This window comes from Oncorhynchus masou, chromosome 22 (assembly GCF_036934945.1).
Source record: "Oncorhynchus masou masou isolate Uvic2021 chromosome 22, UVic_Omas_1.1, whole genome shotgun sequence".
In the NCBI taxonomy this organism is placed as follows: Eukaryota; Metazoa; Chordata; class Actinopteri; order Salmoniformes; family Salmonidae; genus Oncorhynchus; species Oncorhynchus masou.
Window position 1 is genome coordinate 11,340,566 of NC_088233.1, and position 18,632 is coordinate 11,359,197.

General features: G+C 42.6%; 1 protein-coding gene across 1 annotated transcript; it reads left to right on the forward strand.

Moving 5' to 3' along the window:
- Positions 1 to 14,815: 14,815 nt before the first annotated feature.
- Positions 14,816 to 16,426, forward strand: LOC135509009 (cytochrome c oxidase subunit 8B, mitochondrial). The gene is made up of 2 exons (XM_064929293.1): positions 14,816 to 15,249; positions 16,192 to 16,426. The coding sequence occupies exons 1-2, from the start codon at positions 15,139 to 15,141 to the stop codon at positions 16,285 to 16,287; spliced, it is 207 nt and encodes a 68-aa protein (XP_064785365.1). The 5' UTR covers positions 14,816 to 15,138; the 3' UTR covers positions 16,288 to 16,426.
- Positions 16,427 to 18,632: the final 2,206 nt, after the last annotated feature.

Below are 18,632 nucleotides of genomic sequence, written 5' to 3' on the forward strand. Positions count from 1 at the left end.
TATGGTAGTGTTCCATCCAAAGTCAATCACCATTTGACGTGATGTATTTCATTTCAGATGGGAGGACTCACACCAGACAGTATAATCATTCAGAGCCGGTGCTCCGTCTCCTCCCCTTCGAAAAGGCTGACCAAAGCAGTGTCGTCAGCATATTTGATCAGGTGGCGCCTTGGGAACCGGCTCCGGCAGCTGTCTGTTTACAGTATGTATAGCACTGGTGAAAGAACACTGCCCTGGGGGGTTCCAACTGAAGTAGTGAGCACCTCAGAGAGTGTGTAGCCAACACCTCCCTGCTGAGACCTATCCGTTAGGAAGTTGGTGATCCATGTGATAAGCATCAAGTCCAAAGTCTCCTCTCAGTCTGTCCGCGAGAACCAACGGATTGATTGTGTTAAATGCCGAGGAGAAACCTGTGACCATGATACGCACATGGGTTTTACTGCCCTCCAAATGCTTGTTCACCAGATGTAATAGCTAGAGGATGGCACAACCTGTCCCTCTCTCTGACCGGAATGCAAATTGGAGGGGGTCAAGAAGGTGTCTGGTGGATTATGTTAGATGAGTTCCCAGATAGCTATAATAGCTCTTTGAGGAACACCCAGTTAGCATTTAGAGATCATTTTGATAGTTTTGAAGCCTTTTGTCAGGTTACTATGGACCCTCCTCCTCTGAGCGAAAAGTATCCCAACCGTCATTGTCCTTGTGGATTCATGCAGGAAGAACAGTTATGTCAAAGATCCAAAGATGATGCCTGTAACAACGATGGAAGATGAGAGATGTGTCAAGGTGTGACAGTGGAGGAGCAATAGAACGTATTGCTATGACTACAGCCAGGCTTATCTGGCAAAGCAGCAACCGTGGAGGTTTTCATTCATCTCTTCCTAATGTTGTTGGAAAATAAAATAACCCTGGAGGGAACAATATGTTAGAGACATTATGTCAGAAAGACAACAACGGATAAGGACTTTTTAAGTGTGTTTTTAGTACTGTTTTTACTGTCATGACAACGGTAGGGTTCAACTTCTATTCAAATGCTTTTGTGAGAAATAAATAGTTAAGAATTCATCCACAAACAAACAACCACAAACAAACAACCACAAACCAACAAACACTAACAAACAACCACAAACAAACAACCACAAACCAACAAACACTAACAAACAAACACTAACAAACAACCACAAACCAACAAACACTAACAAACAACCACAAACAAACAACCACAAACCAACAACCACAAACAAACAACCACAAACAAACAACCACAAGCAAACAACCACAAACCAACAAACACTAACAAACAACCACAAACAAAGAGCATTTCCAGATTGGTTAGATATTCGATCTGTATTGTATATAAACTGAAAACCAGTATCCCAACTTTTGAAATGTTAACTACCAACGCCCCTGAACAGGTCCTAAAACATCGCGTGTGTCAGGCGTATTGCAGGATGTATGGCGTCTTTGTTTTTGTCTTTTATATTCAGTAATTCCCTTCTGATCAGAGAGAAGGATACCGATAGAAATACACACCCATGCAGAAACAAACCCAAATGATTTCTCCTGATCTACACTCTTTGGGGGGAAAAAGGCGCCTCATAGCACCTAAAAGGGTTCTTCGGCTGTCCCCATAGTAGTCTTCCTCATGCAGTTTTCTTCCTGGGGTATATTTTTAGACCTTGTCTGTGTCTGACAGTATAATACATCTCAGCAGTGATCAGAAAGGACAAACACACCGCAGTGCCGAGGCAAAACTTTGACAGAAACAGCAGAAGTGCCTGTGTGTCAGCCATATGTAATAGAATAATATGCGTCTTCAAGATTGAGTACTATAGCAGCTAACACTTGACCTTAAGTTGCTCTTCTAGCTATGCAACTACACTGTAATAGCTACATTAGCAATATTGTATTAACATGTATTAACAGTTACAAAGCATCAGAGCTGTTTCACAATGTAGTGCCAAGCGTCAAGTCTAGGTCCAAAAGTCTTCTCAACAGCTTCTACCCCCATAAGACTCCTGAACAGCTAATCCAAGGGCTACCCAGACCCCTCTTTTACACTGCTGCTACTCTCTGTTTATTATGTATGCATAGTCACTTTAACTCTACCTACATGTACATATTACCTGGACTAACTGGTGCCCCTGCACATTGACTCTGTACCGGTACCCCCTGTTTACAGCCTTTCTATTGTTATTGTTCTGCAGCTTTACTTAACACATATTTTTCTTAAAACTGCATTGTTGGGCTTGTAAGTAAGCATTTCACTGCAAGGTTTTCAGCGCATGTGACAAATACAATTTTATTTTATGTGATTTTGACTTCACTCATTAGAGTCGGTTACATCCAGTGAAAGTTGAAAGTTAAACACCTACTAAATCCAGTCACTTCCTCTGCTTATGGAGACTTTGTGCCAGACAGACAGACCAGACCAGACCAGACCAGACCAGACCACACTGCACATCACTGTTGTACTGCGGCGTTATTTGTCTGTTAACTTGCACGATTCTTACCATTCTCCTTTGACCTCTCATCAACAAGCTGTTGAGGGTGGCGGTTTCTAAGATACTGGATCCGGCATGCCTGGCATCGAGGATCATACCACACTCAGTCGCTTTAGGTCACTGTTCAATCAAACAGTAACAATGCCTCAATGCCCATCTGCCTGCTTTATATAGCAAGACATGGCCACATGACTCACTGTCTGTAGGGGCAATCAATTTTCGTGAATGGGGTGGTTTACTTAAACTGGCCAGTGAATGTCTATATACTTATATTGCTCGTTCTGAAATGTGTGTGTACCTCTGCCTGTAGGATGGCAGCTCGTTGTTCTTTAGCGGTCAGCGACTCCTTGAGGACCTCGATGTGCTGCTTGCTATCAGAGAACTGGTTGGTCAAAGTCTCCAGCTTGGTCTGCAAACCCAGCAACTCTGTGTCCTTCCTGGACAAGTCCTGCTTCACCTGGTCCATCTGAGACAGTGAAAGACAGCGAGAGAGAGGGAGGAGGTGGAAGAAGAGGACAACAAGAGTGCTGAGTTGTGCTGGGTTCTAAAAGGATATGACACTCAGATGCTTATAAAGACGTGGGAAACCTCTATACATTTTCCCACTGAACTGTAAAATAGATCCAACACAGGATGTATAATGTATATGGAAATGGAACAATGAGTGATACAGTATCTGTCAATGTCACCAGGCTTCGGTTTGAGCTTCCTTAGAAAACAACTGCTTGTCAGGTGTAGTATGGGGTGGGCGGTCAGAGGTATTTGCATATGCATTGGAGTCAGTTCTCTATTGCTGCACACAGTATCAAGGCCATTGAATGGTAAATGGCGGCACTACATTATACGGCGCCAGTGAACGACAAACACTCTCCAAACACTCTCCAAACACTCTCCAAACACTCTCCAAACAGAGTGTGTTGATGAAGAGGCTGTAGTGTGTTGAAAGGTTTCCATTATAATGGCCTTGTATTGTCCTCACTGAATTGGCTTCAGTCTGCAGTGAAGGGATATATGACGATGGATGAGAGCCACATTTAAGGCCATGCAGGTACTCAGACAGAAAGACAGAAAGAGCCTATCGGCGTCCAAAACAACACCCTTTTCCCTATATAGTGCACTATTTTTGGCCGGCGCTCATAGGGCTCTGGTCAAATGTAGTGCACTATAAAGGGAACAGGGTGCCATTTTGGATGCAAGCTGAGTAAGTCATCTTTCAGCCCCTCAAACAGCACCAATATGGGAGAGACAGCACTGACAGACAGGAGGGGGACCCTATGGGGTGATGGGAAATTGGTAGGATTTGACAGAGTACCTTGTTAGACAAAGTACAGAACAAAAAAATTCAAGCTTGTGGTGGGAAAACAAAGTTGGGAATTGGTGAGAGTGTGGAGGTTGTGCTAAGAGGTGGATATTTGTACAGGGTGTTATTCAAATGGGGCGTGTTGTGTTATTTTGGGGGCAGGTATGTAGGTGTATTGCCTTTTTGGACTCAGACATATTCCATTATGTTCCACAGACCTCTATATCTGTGTATCTGCATTGTGGTATTAAAACGGTATCTGATTGATTGGTTACATGACAGCCAGGAAAGACATAGGTCTTTACAAACAGTCTGGACTAAACAGGACCACAACAACATGACCTGGATGATGTTGCACTTTATTGACCTGTTTTCTCAGTTGGAACAAAGCTGGTCTAACATTTCTTCTTCTTCTTCTTCATCATCATCCTCTTCTTCTTCGTCTTCTTCTTCTTCTTCTTCTTTGTCTTCTTCTTCGTTGTCTTCTTTTTTGTCTTCTTCTTCTTCTTCTTCTTCTTCTTCTTCTTCTTCCTCTTCGTCTTCTTCTTCTTTTTTGTCTTTTTCTTTTTCTTCTTCTTCTTCTTCTTCTTCTTTGTCTTCTTCTTCTTCTTCTTCTTCTCTTGGAATTACGAGAAATGTTTGTTGTCCAGACACTTGACAGGGAAGAAGAGCAGCTCAGTGGCTCACAGATCTCAACAAACAAAACCTATAATTTGTTCAAAGCTTGGAGGAGAAAGATTTGAGTCTTTTAGACTGGAGAAAAGAGGCCCCTTTCAGTCTAGTGATTGATCTGAGGTGACCTTGTCAGTCAATGATATTGATCAGCACTAAAGGGATGTTAATCATTTCCAACTGCTCTTCAAGCACCCATCTTAGATGAAACTGATATCATTAATAGTTGTTTTTTCCAATAATCATTTCTGTTATTTCTGTGCAAAATATCTCTTTGTTAAGTCTACACTCAAAGATGGCCTTTGAAAGACTGTTTATAAGAAAGTATATGCATACTGAGAACAACAGTGACCTCTTTTGCTGGTATGACGCAAGGGCAACACAACTATTCCATGGTCATGAAGATCTACATTGTCTGGCAAACTGAACAGAAAAGGGGAGAGATATTGTTGGTTGGTCTAGGACAATAATCCCCCTGTGTGTCAGCTAACTTTATCTTTTAAAACTTTTTTTCAAAGAACAAACGTTTACGGCAAATACTGCAGACTGAGCACTTTAGTTTCTCTTCCATTCCAACATTTTACCAAAGAAAGAAGAACATTGTGAATAACGGAGTGACAACCGAGAGAAAGGTGGCATTGTTTGTTATCATGACTCGTGTTCAGTTGCTTGTTTGTTCTGTTGTCCTTGTCATCCCCAAGCTGTGGGTGTGTGATTGACTAGCCGGGAGAGTCCACAGACTCCCCACCACAGGCCTCTTGTTAGTTTCACAGCAGAAGAAATAAGCTGTTTAGCGGCTTTAATATGCCCCAATGACGTGGGAGACAATGGTGTTGTGTGTTGAAGTGTTCAGATAGCTAGACCACTCCGTTGGAGTGTTAACCCATTAAAAATAATGAGCGTTTTTCCTCTCCTCCTAGTGGAACCATTTGCATTATGCAGTGTGTGTGTGTGTGTGTGTGTGTTCGACTGAAGAAACAACGATCTGGTCAGGTTTATCTGTACTTTATTTGTTGACCAGTTTAACTACATCGACCCATTCACTTTTTTTCCACACTCCTTAATTGCCTCTAGTTTTACTATGGGAAAACATTTTCCACACTCCTTAATTGCCTCTAGTTTTACTATGGGAAAACATTTTCCACACTCCTTAATTGCCTCTAGTTTTACTATGGGAAAACATTTTCCACACTCCTTAATTGCCTCTAGTTTTACTATGGGAAAACATTTTCCACACTCCTTAATTGCCTCTAGTTTTACTATGGGAAAACATTTTCCACACTCCTTAATTGCCTCTAGTTTTACTATGGGAAAACATTTTCCACACTCCTTAATTGCCTCTAGTTTTACTATGGGAAAACATTTTCCACAAATAAAGTATAATCCCCATGAGTTTGTAGTTACTCTAAATGTTTTGTTTTAAACCAGTATGTTTTTCAAAGCAAAAAAAATCCCAATAGGCTTTAGCTAATTGTTCATCCTGTAAAAATCTATTACTTAATTCAATGTTGGATTATTTGCATTGTTCATTGTTAAGTTGAAACATTTAATGACTTCTATAGCCAAAATGCATAGCTACGTATTTCTCTAGTCACTACTCAAAGTTTCATCATAAGCAATGCAGTGTCTCTTAAGATAAACTCACTGAACAAAGAGTTGGTATCTACTGTTGGATTAAAATGGCTGATTTACGTGATGAACGTGATAATGTATGATTCACACCACAGTCATGGATCAAATAATATCTGTCTATTTTCCATGGACCACATTCACACTCAAGCTGTTGGCACATTCCACTGAACCCCTGGGGTCCACTCTTCTCAAACCTCCCACGTTTCTCCTGGTTGGACCATTCTGACACCATGCCACACATGCTTGTAGTGCGTTACACACACATACACACAGACACAGACACAGACACACACACACACACACACACACACACACACACATACACACAGGCGCACACGCACAGCAACATGCACATGTATGCTCACACGTACTTTGCACGTAAAAGGGTAGCTACTCTGAAAGTATAGTTTACCAAGCTATCAATGACTTCACACTGGCAGAAGTTAAGATACACTAAAGTTACTTTGAAAAAGTAGTTCACTACATCCAAACTACTTTGTGATAAATTATCATATTTAAATCTGAAATGTCATAGATTGCAAATTGCAAGAAGAGATCATTCTGGAGTCATACAGATGTAGGATCTTAATTTGATCCAGTTTGCTACAGCAGGAAAATAATCCTGCAGCAACAGGAAATGTGAATTTCCAGTCAAGGGAATATCAAGTCTGAAAATTTCAAAGTGAAAATTACAATCTTCAGAAGCGTATTTAAATCACTGATATACTTCAACAAGGTGGTCAAATTAAGATCCCATACGTTAACAGAGTGTATAATTTTGCCAATTAACAAAAACAAAGTGAGAATTAGGCAGATATGATGAGAAAAAAGAAAGGACACACAAACACACACGCATGCACACACACACACACACACACACACATAGTTGAACTGCTACCACACTCTGCATTAGACCAGTGCAGGAATCCCCCCACATCATACTGTATGCAGCTGTTACAAATGGACGTTTTAGACATGTAACACAATACCTAAAAATGACCAATTTCCGTCCATCTCGTTTATAGTCAAAGATGACACTCCTACGTCTCTGAAAGCACTGTATGGGCACGTCTCTGACATACATACATACAGACAGTACAGTATAATACTACATGTGGGCTTGGTTGCCAGCTGGCAGATAATATTTTGTAATAATGTGTTAAACAAACATGCTGGGATTCTGAAGCCTTCATGATCTGTTTTAATTAACATTGATACAGAAGTACTGCGACAATCCATCTCCTGCACCCCATTTGACCTTCCAACCCCACAGGTGTCTGTTTGTGGGTGTGTTTGTCAAATGTTGGGTTTAAAGCAAATGGAAAATACCAGGTACACATTAAATAGCATTACTGAAGCAAGAATATCTGATATACAGATTCAACCTACTTGTTTAATATCTCCCACAGTAATGTTCCACATAGTGGCTCCTACTTGGCCAGTCAACACAGGATCATCCCAGTGAAAAGAATGGCCCATCCATGTTATGTGATGCTCCATTGCCATCTCGTGGCCATCAATGGTACAGTTCGGCAAAAAGAAAAACGTGTTTTAAAGGTGGTTTACAGTAACTTAGCTTCACGCTTTAATGTCACATGTACAAGTACAGTGAAGTGCCTTTCTTGCAAGCTCTAAACCCAGCAATACAGTAATCAATAAAGGTGAATTAAAAACAATTTATAATAACAATGTAGCAAAATCACTCACAACAAATAAAAACAAGAAATAAGAACACAATAAAGTAAGTAAGCTATATACAGGGTCAGTTCCAGTACCATATTTACAATGTGCAGGGAGATTGGAGTGATAGAGGTAGATATGTATAAGGTTAAGGTGACTAGGTATCAGGATATATAATAACCAGCATCAGGATATATAATAAACAGAATCAGGATATAAACAAATCAAATCAGTATATTTGTCACGTGCGTCAAATACAACAGGTGTAGTAGGCCTTACAGTGAAATGCTGAATATAACAGGTGTAGACCTTACAGTGAAATGCTGAATATAACAGGTGTAGTAGACCTTACAGTGAAATGCTGAATATAACAGGTGTAGACCTTACAGTGAAATGCTGAATACAACAGGTGTAGTAGACCTTACAGTGAAATGCTGAATACAACAGGTGTAGTAGACCTTACAGTGAAATGCTGAATACAACAGGTGTAGTAGACCTTACAGTGAAATGCTGAATACAACAGGTGTAGTAGACCTTACAGTGAAATGCTGAATATAACAGGTGTAGTAGACCTTACAGTGAAATGCTGAATATAACAGGTGTAGTAGACCTTACAGTGAAATGCTGAATATAACAGGTGTAGTAGACCTTACAGTGAAATGCTGAATATAACAGGTGTAGACCTTACAGTGAAATGCTGAATACAACAGGTGTATTAGACCTTACAGGGCAGGTAGGTAGGTAGGTAGGTAGGTAGGTAGGTAGGTAGGTAGGTAGGTAGGTAGGTAGGTAGGTAGGTAAAGAAATAAAACAACAGTAAAAAGACATTTGAAAATAACAGTAGCAAGGCTATATACAGACACCTGTTAGTCAGGCTGATTGAGGTAGTATGTACATGTAGGTATGGTTTAAGTGACTATACATATATGATGAACAGAGAGTAGCAGTAGCGTAAAAAGAGGGGTTGGCGGGTGGTAGGACACAATGCAGATAGCCCGGTTAGCCAATTGGTTAAGTGTCCAGGAGTCTTATGGCTTGGGGGAAAAAACTGTTGCCTTTTTGTCCTAGACTTGGCACTCCGGTACCGCTTGCCATGCGGTAGTAGAGAGAACAGTCTATGACTGGGGTGCCTGGGGTCTATGACAATTTTTAGGGCCTTCCTCTGACACCGCCTAGTGTAGAGGTCCTGGATGGCAGTCAACTTTGCCCCAGTGATGTACCTGGAGGCCGGGCAGTGATGCAACCCATCAGTGTCTCCTGACCCCTCCTGTCTCAGCCTCCAGTATTTATGCTGCAGTAGTTTATGTGTCGGGGGGCTGAGGTCAGTTTGTTATATCTGAAGTACTTCTCCTGTCCAATTCGGTGTCCTGTGTGAATCTCAGTGTGCCTTCTCTAATTCTCTCCTTCTCTCTCTCGGAGGACCTGAGCCCTAGGACCATGCCCCAGGACTACCTGACATGATGACTCCTTGCTGGCCCCAGTCCACCTGGCCGTGCTGCTGCTCCAGTTTCAACTGTTCTGCCTTATTATTATTTGACCATGCTGGTCATTTATGAACATTTGAACATCTTGGCCATGTTCTGTTATAATCTCTACCCGGCACAGCCAGAATAGGACTGGCTACCCCACATAGCCTGTTTCCTCTCTAGGTTTCTTCCTAGGTTTTGGCCTTTCTAGGGAGTTTTTCCTAACCCCCGTGCTTCTACACCTGCATTGCTTGCTGTTTGGGGTTTTAGGCTGGGTGTCTGTACAGCACTTTGAGATATCAGCTGATGTACGAAGGGCAATATAAATACATTTGATTTGATTTGAGGATGCTCTCGATGTTGCAGCTGTAGAACCTTTTCAGGATCTCAGGACCCGTGCCAAATCTTTTCAGTTTCCTGAGGGGGAATAGGCTTTGTCGTGCCCTCTTCACGACTGCCTTGGTGTGTTTGGACCATTCAAGTTTGTTGTTGATGTGGACTCCAAGGAACTTGTAGCTCTCAACCTGCTTCACTACAGCCCCGTCGATGAGAATGGGGGCGTGCTCTGGGGTCCTTTTCCTGTAGTCCACAATCATCTCCTTAGTCTTGGTTACGTTGAGGGATAGGTTGTTATTCTGGCACCACCCGGTCAGGTCTCTGACCTCCTCCCTATAGGTTGTCTTGTCGTTGGCGGTGATCAGGCCAACCACTGTAGTGTCGTCTGTAAACTTAATGATGGTGTTGGAGTCATGCCTGGCCATGCAGTCGTGGGTGAACAGGGAGTACAGGAGGGGACTGAGCACGCACCCCTGGGGAGCTCCAGTGTCGAGGATCAGCGTGGCAGATGTGTTGCTACCTACCCTCACCACCTGGGGGCGGCCCGTCCGGAAGTACAGGATCCAGTTGCAGAGGGAGGTGTTTAGTCCCAGGTTCCTTAGCTTAGTGATGAGCTTTGAGAGTACTTTGGTGTTGAACGCTGAGCTGTAGTCAATGAATAGCATTCTCACATAGGTGTTCCTTTTGTCCAAGTGGGAAAGGGCCGTGTGGAGTGCAATAGAGATTGCATCATCTGTGGATCTGTTTGGGCGGTATGCAAATTGGAGTGGGTCTAGGGTTTCTGGGATAATGGTGTTGGTGTGCCTTTCAAAGCACTTCATGGCTACGGACGTGAGTGCTATGGGTCTGTAGTCATTTAGGCAGGTTGCCTTTGTGTTCTTGGGCACAGGGACTATGGTGGTCTGCTTGAAACATGTTGGTATTACAGACTCACTCAGGGAGATGTTGAAAATGTCAGTGAAGATACCTGCCAGTTGGTCAGCACATGCCCGGAGCACACGTCCTGGTAATCCGTCTGGCCCCACAGCCTTGTGTATGTTGACCTGTTTAAAGGTCTTACCCATGTCGGCTACGGAGAGCATGATCACACAGTCGTCCAGAACAGCTGATGCTCTCATGCATGCCTCAGTGTTGCTTGCCTCGAAGCGAGCATAGAAGTGATTTAACTTGTCTGGTAGGCTCGTGTCACTGGGCAGCATGCGGCTGTGCTTCCCTTTGTAGTCTGTAATAACTTGCATGCTCTGCCACATCCAACGAGCATCGGAGCCGATGTAGTATGATTCAATCTTAGCCCTGTATTGACACTTTGCCTGTTTGATGGTTTGTTGCAAGGCATAGCGGGATTTCTTGGAAGCTTCCGGGTTAGAGTCCCACACCTTGAAAGCGGCAGCTCTACCCTTTAGCTCATTGAGAATGCACTTATGCACTTATTGATAAAGCCAGTGACTGATGTGGTGTACTCCTCAATGTCATCGGAAGAATCCCGGAACATGTTCCAGTCTGTGATAGCAAAGCAGTCCTGTAGTTTAGCATCTGCTTCATCTGACCACTTTTTTATAGACCGAGTCACTGGTGCTTCCTGCTTTAATTTTTGCTTGTAAGCAGGAATCAGGAGGATAGAGTTGAGGTCGAATTTACCAAATGGATGGCAAGGGAGAGCTTTGTACGTGTCTCTGTGTGTGGAGTACAGGTGATATAGAATTTTTTTCCCTCTGATTGCACATTTTACATGTTGGTAGAGATTTGGTAGAACTGATTTACGTTTCCCTGCATTAAAGTCTACAGCCACGAGGAGCGCTGCCTCTGGGTGAGTGGTTTCCTGTTTGCTTATTTCCTTATACAGCTGACTGAGTGCGGTCTTAGTGCCAGCATCTGTCTGTGGTGGTAAATAAACAGTCACGAAAAGTATAGCTGGGAACTCCCTAGGCAAGTAGTGTGGCCTGCAATTTATCACAATATACTCTACTTCGTGCACCAGCTGTTGTTTACAAATATGCACCCCCCTCGTCTTGGAGTGTGCTGTTCTATCAGACCCGTCGATGTGGATGGGGGCATGCTCGCCCCTCCGTTTCCTGTAGTCCCCGATCAGCTCCTTGGTCTGACATTGAAGAAGAGGCTGCTGTTCTGGCACCACCCAGCCAGGTCACTGGCCTCCTCCGTAAAGGCTGTCTCATCGTTACCGGTGGTCAGGCCTACCGCCGTCGTGTTTTCAGCAAAGTTGACGATAGTTTTGGAGTCGTGCTTGGTCTCCAGGAGGGGGCTAAGCACACACCCCTGTGAGGCCCCGTGTTGAGGGTCAGCGTGGTGGAGGTGAGGTTGCCTACCCTCCCCACCTAGGGTCAGGAAGTCCAGGATCCAGTTGCGGAGGGAAGTGTTTTAGTCCCAGGGTCCTAAGCTTGGTGAACAGCATTCTCACATAGATATTCCTATAGGGCAGTGTAGAGTGCAATTGAGACTGTGTTGTCTAAAGACCAATGAGTAAAAAACAGATCAGAATTAGGCTGCCTGTGTAAAACAGCCATAGAGAGACACAACAGCTGCTAAATCCAAGCCTGTGTGTGTGGTTTGTCAGAGTGAAATAAATATGCTTTTTAATTAACCTCACCCTCCGTGTGAGATAAACATGGATGTTTCCTTAGAAAGATTTTCAAAGAAGGATGATATCCACTTAATATTTGGCATCTCTCCTCCAGTTTTCTGCTCCTAGATGAATGCTTGTTTACATGTACTGAGCACAGCAGCCTAACTCCTGAAGGCCCCGTTCTATTGTGTTTATCAACACACAGCCCAGTGATTTGTGGGCACTGACAGATATTTCTTCCATTTTTATGATAACAAGCCAGCTTTAGGACATGGGGATTTCTTATCTTTTGTTAAGCTGCCAAAGCAAATGTGACAACAAGCACAGCAGCATCAACTGTTGGATAGGATGGTGAAAGAGAATAATCTTTAAAGCATTAATAAGTATTTAGGATTTTATATCATCACTGTATGTCTAATAAATCAATATGTGTGTTTATTTAATTAAAATGTTGATTGATTTTAATAATTAATTTCCCTGAGCATCTTTTGGCCATTGACATGCTCGGTCTGATTGTGTAGGCCTTAGGAAACTAATTTTAAGATATTGGCCGTGTTCGAGAAGATCAAACCCATAAATGTATCATGGGTCAATTGTGACTGACTGACTGATCTACAAATAATAATGAGTAGTTATTTATGACACAAGGTTCTGTGTAGATCAGTCAGTCGGCAGTCGCCTGCACTGTTGGCTGCAATGTCAAACAACTCATTTACATATGCAGCCCTGATTGGCTGATAGGATGGTCTAGAGCCTACCCCCTTACCCAGATGAACGGTCATTGGTGTATTTATTATAATCAATTCCGATGGGGACGTCATGATCTGGGCCAAAAACTCCATCCCTGTAAGGGTCGACACTGGTAGAGACGAGAAGCAGGTACAGGGAGTGAACATTTAATGTCAACGGACATGGAACAGGACAACACAGCGTCTGGACATGAATACATAACGACATTAATGCAGACACAGGGAACAAACGGAGGAGCAGTCATAGGAGTCCAGGTGAGTCCAATGAGCGCTGCTGCGTGTAATGATGGTGACTGGTGTGAGTAATGAAGGCCCTTGACCGCCAGAGAGGGAGAGCAGACGTGACAATTCCATCTGAACAGTCTGAATTTCTAGACATTTCATTCAAACAGCTCTTACACAAAAAGGGTATAATCGTCATATTCACAAATTCACAGTGTTATTTCAACCTCATAGTGTGGAAATATATCTATTTTTTTAACAGGAAACCCTTAAACTAAGGACCTGACATTACACACAGTATAGAATAACTATGTGGCCTTACGTGATTTGTTTTGAAATCAGGACATTGCACAATGCACTGTAACGCTCGTCTGAAGAAGAGGACCAAAGCACAGCGTGGTACGTGTTCATGAATATTTATTCAAACTGAACACTGAAACAAAATAACAAAGTGGAACAAAACGAAACAGTTCTGTCTGGTGCAAACACAAAACAGAAAACATAGAAATAAAGAAACTAGACTGCCCACCCTAGTCACACCCTGGCCTAACCAAAATAGAGAATAAAAGCCTCTCTATGGCCAGGTCGTGACATGCACATAGACATTTATACATTTTATGTATATTTTATTTATACAGGTAGCCTGGATCCTATTCAGATAAAAGTTATATTGTAGCGACCTTAATAACACAAGACCTAGTGACTTCATTAAACAGTTTGGACCCCTGGGCGTAACGGTTAAGGCGTTGGCTTGCCAGTCACTGGTTGAGGATTCCCCCAGAATTTGCAACAATTGATTTAAGGCCTGAGTGGGTGTGGTATATTGGCTAAGAGCTGCTAGACCAGATCCTGGATATAGCTTTGGAATGTTGGCTATATTATAAACTGGGTCGTCTGAGCCCTGAATGCTGATTGGCTGATAGCTGTGGTATGACAAAACAGTTGTTTTTTACTGTGCTAATGTCATTGGTAAACAGTTTATAATAGCAATAAGGCACCTCGGGGGGTTGTGATATATGGACAATATACAGTAGCAAAGCTAAGGGCTGTGTCCAGGAACTCCGAGTTGCCTTTGAGATGCCTTATTGCTATTATAAACTGGTTACCAACATTTACCTCATCACAGTACGCCAATTATGCATTTTCACCTACAAATATACCTCATACCTCCAAGACAGTTTTCTTAAATCTTTCAATGGATTCTTCCAGGTTAATTCTGAAATCCATCCATCTATCTAACAACAGACACTGTGACAACCTTCACCCTACCCAGTGCTGCACCTCACATAGTTCCATTCTCTATCAGATACAGAGGTACCATACTCTGGAATTCTTATCTTCACATTGCCAAAACATCATCATACCTAAATAACTTCAAGCGAAGACTGGGTGTCAGCTTGATGAACCAAACTACTAAGTAATCTCCTCCATATAGCCCGACTCACACACACACACACACACACATCCAAACACACATTTAAACAAAACATATACTGTTTATTTTTTGTGATTGCTGATTGGTTCATTTGTACACCACACACTCATACACATAAACAAATGTACTTTCAAACGGTTTACCTGAATATAGCCCGCACCGTGCACGTTTGTTTCAAAACTACGCACACATTAGTTTAATTTTTTATTTCAGGGCGTTTAGGCTACAGCTGTTTTTGTTCCTTTGACTCACTCTGCAGGGTAACATGAAGACAGACAGACAACCCACCAACTGGAACAGCTCTTGATATCAGCCTCCCCTGTCTGGAGCAGAGCCTCCAACGCAGTTGATTTGACCAATTGAATGCCAGAAGAGTGTTTCAACGGGAGTGAACTTCGATACTCTTTTATTTGCTAAACCCTTTATTACACTTGGCAGATAGACAACAAAAAACAACTGCTACCTCTGAAGGACATTGTTGACTTTTTCCTTGGCACACTATAGTTAAAGTCTCACCACGATTAGGCTGATTGGATTGAAATCAGCCACTAAAGAGGCAACATGTCTGGGATCAAAAGTTCAGTGAATTTGCTGAGGGTCGCAGTCAGGTCGCAGATCGTCTCCAAAGCCGCCCTGTCACACAAGCCTGCGAAGCACCACATATCCGCGGCCGTAAGTACATGCAGCAGGTTGCTGAGCACGTTCTCTATCATAGAATGCTCTGCGGGGAGCAGAGCGTAAAAGCTCGTCCTTCACAAATCCATTTGAATTCTGTATATTTGAAGCATGATTTTGCATTATAAGACTATATCAAAGTCATATGGGGTTAATGTAAAGATGGTGATATTAATAACTAACTATTACAGCTTTATGACTTCTCACACGGTTAGGCTATAGGGTCCATGGCTAGAAAATATACAACTTTTGTCAAATGAAGGTCAAAGTTTATTTTTCTTGCATTGTAGCTAACCCTACCCCTACCCATACCCCTGTTTCCTAACTTTAGCCTAATTCTCCTAACCTGCTACGAAAAGGGAAATCTGACAAAAGCTGTATCCCGTCTAGTGAACACCAGTCTGGTCTATAGGGGAAGTGCGCATAACGCCATTATCACTGTAAATTCCTTCACGTAGGCTCGTCGGTTGCATGCATGGATAATTCAAGTCCTTTATTTTAAAGTGTGTTTGACATTTGTTTTATGTGTTTGGCATCGGATAACTAAGCTACGCACATTTCCTGCCTTGTGGTCTAGTTCATGTGCATGGAGCCTACTTGAAATTGTGCCAAATAATTTGACCTTGTAGGACTTTGCCAAATATAGTCAAACTGTGCCCAGTTTGATTTAAATCTACAGCTGGGACGTTGGGAACCTTTAACATCCTTCAATTTATTCATAAAAAAACAACAACAACAGTGTTATGGTGTATACATTTTTTTTTAAATGGGATACTGTGAGATTTCAAGATGTAGATCATTTGTCTACTTACCCAGAATCAGATGAATTGATGAATAGATTTTTATGTCTCTATTGAAACGTAATATTGAAAGAAAATATATTCAAGATCAAATAATTGTAGGCCTAAACATGATGTAAATGGTGTTGTTTTCATCCAGGAGCAAGCCATTGCATTGACAGTCTTTTTCATCACCATCCTGGGGCCGTCTGGTTATGTCCTGGCCCATCTGGAGGACTACAAGCACCACTCCTAAGTGGACCTGTCCGGACTGACCCCCGATCCACTTCACCGGTGAATTACTCCAGATGGCTTCTCCTGAAGTCTCCTAAACCCTTTATATGACGGACGACTATATTAATGAATGTACCAATAAATGAATGTCCCAATACTAAGACTGTCTCAGCCTCTGATCTAAACCATCACACACATGCACATGTAAAGCATATACAAAAGTATGTTGACACCCCTTCAAATGAATGGATTCAACTATTTCAGCCACACCCGTTGCTGACAAGTGTATAAAATTGTGCACACAGCCATGCAATCTCCATAGACAAACATTGGCAGGAGATTGGCCTTACTGAAGAGATGAGTGACTTTCAACGTGGCACCGTCATAAGATGCCACCTTTCCAACAAGTCAGTTCATCAAATGTCTGCCCTGCTAGAGCTGCTCTGGTCAACTGTAAGTGGTGTTATTGTGAAGTGGAAACGTCTAGGAGTGATAACGGCTCAGATGCGAAGTGGTTGGCAACACAAGATCACAGAACAGCACCGCCGAGTGCTGAAGTGCATAGCGGGTAACGCGTAACAATCGGCTGTCCAAACTGCCTTTGGAAGCAGCTTCAGCACAAGAACTGCTAGTTGGATGGGTTTCCATGGCCAAGCAGCCGCACACAAGCCTATGATCACCATGTGCAATGCCAAGCTTCGGCTGGAGTGGTGTAAAGCTCGCCGCCATTGGACTCTGGGGCAGTGGAAACGCGTTCTCTGGAGTGATGAATCACGCTTCACCATCTGGCAGTCTTGACGGACGAATCTGGGTTTGTCAGATGCCAGGAGAATGCTACCTGCCCCAATGCCTAGTGCCAACTGTAAGGTTTGGTGGGGGAGAAACAATGGTCTGGGGCCGTTTTGCATTGTTCAGGCTAGACTCTTTAAGAAGGGAAATATTAACACCACAGCATAAAATATTCTAGACAATTTTGTGCTTCCAACTTTGTGGCAACAGTTTGGGGAAGGCCCTTAACTGTTTCAGCATTACAATGCCCCCATGAACAACACAAGGTCCATACAGAAAGGGTTTGTCGAGATTGGTGTGGAAGAACTCGATTGGCCTGTACAAAGTCCTGACCTCAACCACATCGAACACCTTTGAGATGAATTGGAATGCCGACTGCGAGCCAGGCCTAATTACCCAACATCAGTGCCCGACCTCACTAATGCACTTGTGGCTGAATGGACGCAAGTCCCCACAGCACAGTTCCAACATCTAGTGGAAAGCCTTCAATACTTCATGTAGTGAATATTTTCTAGTAGATCAGTAGGCAGAAGAGAAATTTCTGGTCCTCACAAAAATGGACAACGTATCTATTCTATTATGAATGCTATTATTATATTCTGATAGCTAAAGGTCTCACGGTGCATTTACAATAACCACAACACATTTTTCTTTCATCTAACCTTTATTGCTGAGGAGTATTTCTGTCTGTAATAAAGCCTAGGAGAAAAAAATAATTCTGATTGGCTGGGTCTGGCTCCCCAGTGGGTGGGCATGACTGCCAAGTGGGTGGGCCTATGCCCTCCAAGGCCCACCCATGGCTGCACCCCTGCCCAGTCATGTAAAATCCATAGATTAGTACCCAATGAATATTTTTCAATTGACTTATTTCCTTAGATGAACTGTAACTCAGTAAAAATGTAGAATTTTTTTTGTATGTTGCGTTTATATTTTTGTTCAGTATAGAGTTGATTCGATTATAAAAAAAAAAAATTTGCGACATGTGTTGTATACATTTAGATTTTGAAAATATGTAAACAACATTGCCTAACTTTTTTTAATGAAAGGTTTGGATATTCCTGAAGCCACTGAAAAGAACTTTGATTCCACCCAGAAAACACTTTCCAGTACATTGCATCAGCCACCAGAGGGTAGCTTTTACTGTCAACGAGGCAGGCTATGTATCCATATGACAGGGCTGTCCCCACCACTCTTCCTGGAGATCTACCGTTCTGTAGGTTTTCAATCCAACCCTAACCTACATGATTCAGCTAGTTAAGGTCTTGGTGAACAGCTAATAAGAGAAATTAGAGTTGGGACTGAAAACCTACACGACGTAGAACTCCAGGAAGAAGGTTGGGCAGTCCTGACATAGTAGTCTGATTCTCCTCTTCCTCTATTTACATAATGTCAGAAGACAGAAGAAGCTCATCTCATCTCTGCAGTATAGCTGTGTTCACCTAAAATGACACCTCTAATTCTGAGCAGGGACGCTGGTGTTCGTTATGCGTTAGTGGCCAGTAAAGCAAACGCTTGATAAGACCTGGGTCGTGTTCATTAGGCACCAAAAGGAAGAAAATGGACTGAAACTGGGAGGGA

Excerpts from the sequence above, each read along its gene's own strand:
- LOC135509009 (XM_064929293.1), top strand. The coding sequence starts at position 15,139 with ATGTCTGGGATCAAAAGTTCAGTGAATTTGCTGAGGGTCGCAGTCAGG. Across the intron at positions 15,250-16,191 it reads AGCACCACATATCCGCGGCC|GAGCAAGCCATTGCATTGAC; the intron begins GTAAGTACATGC and ends GTTTTCATCCAG.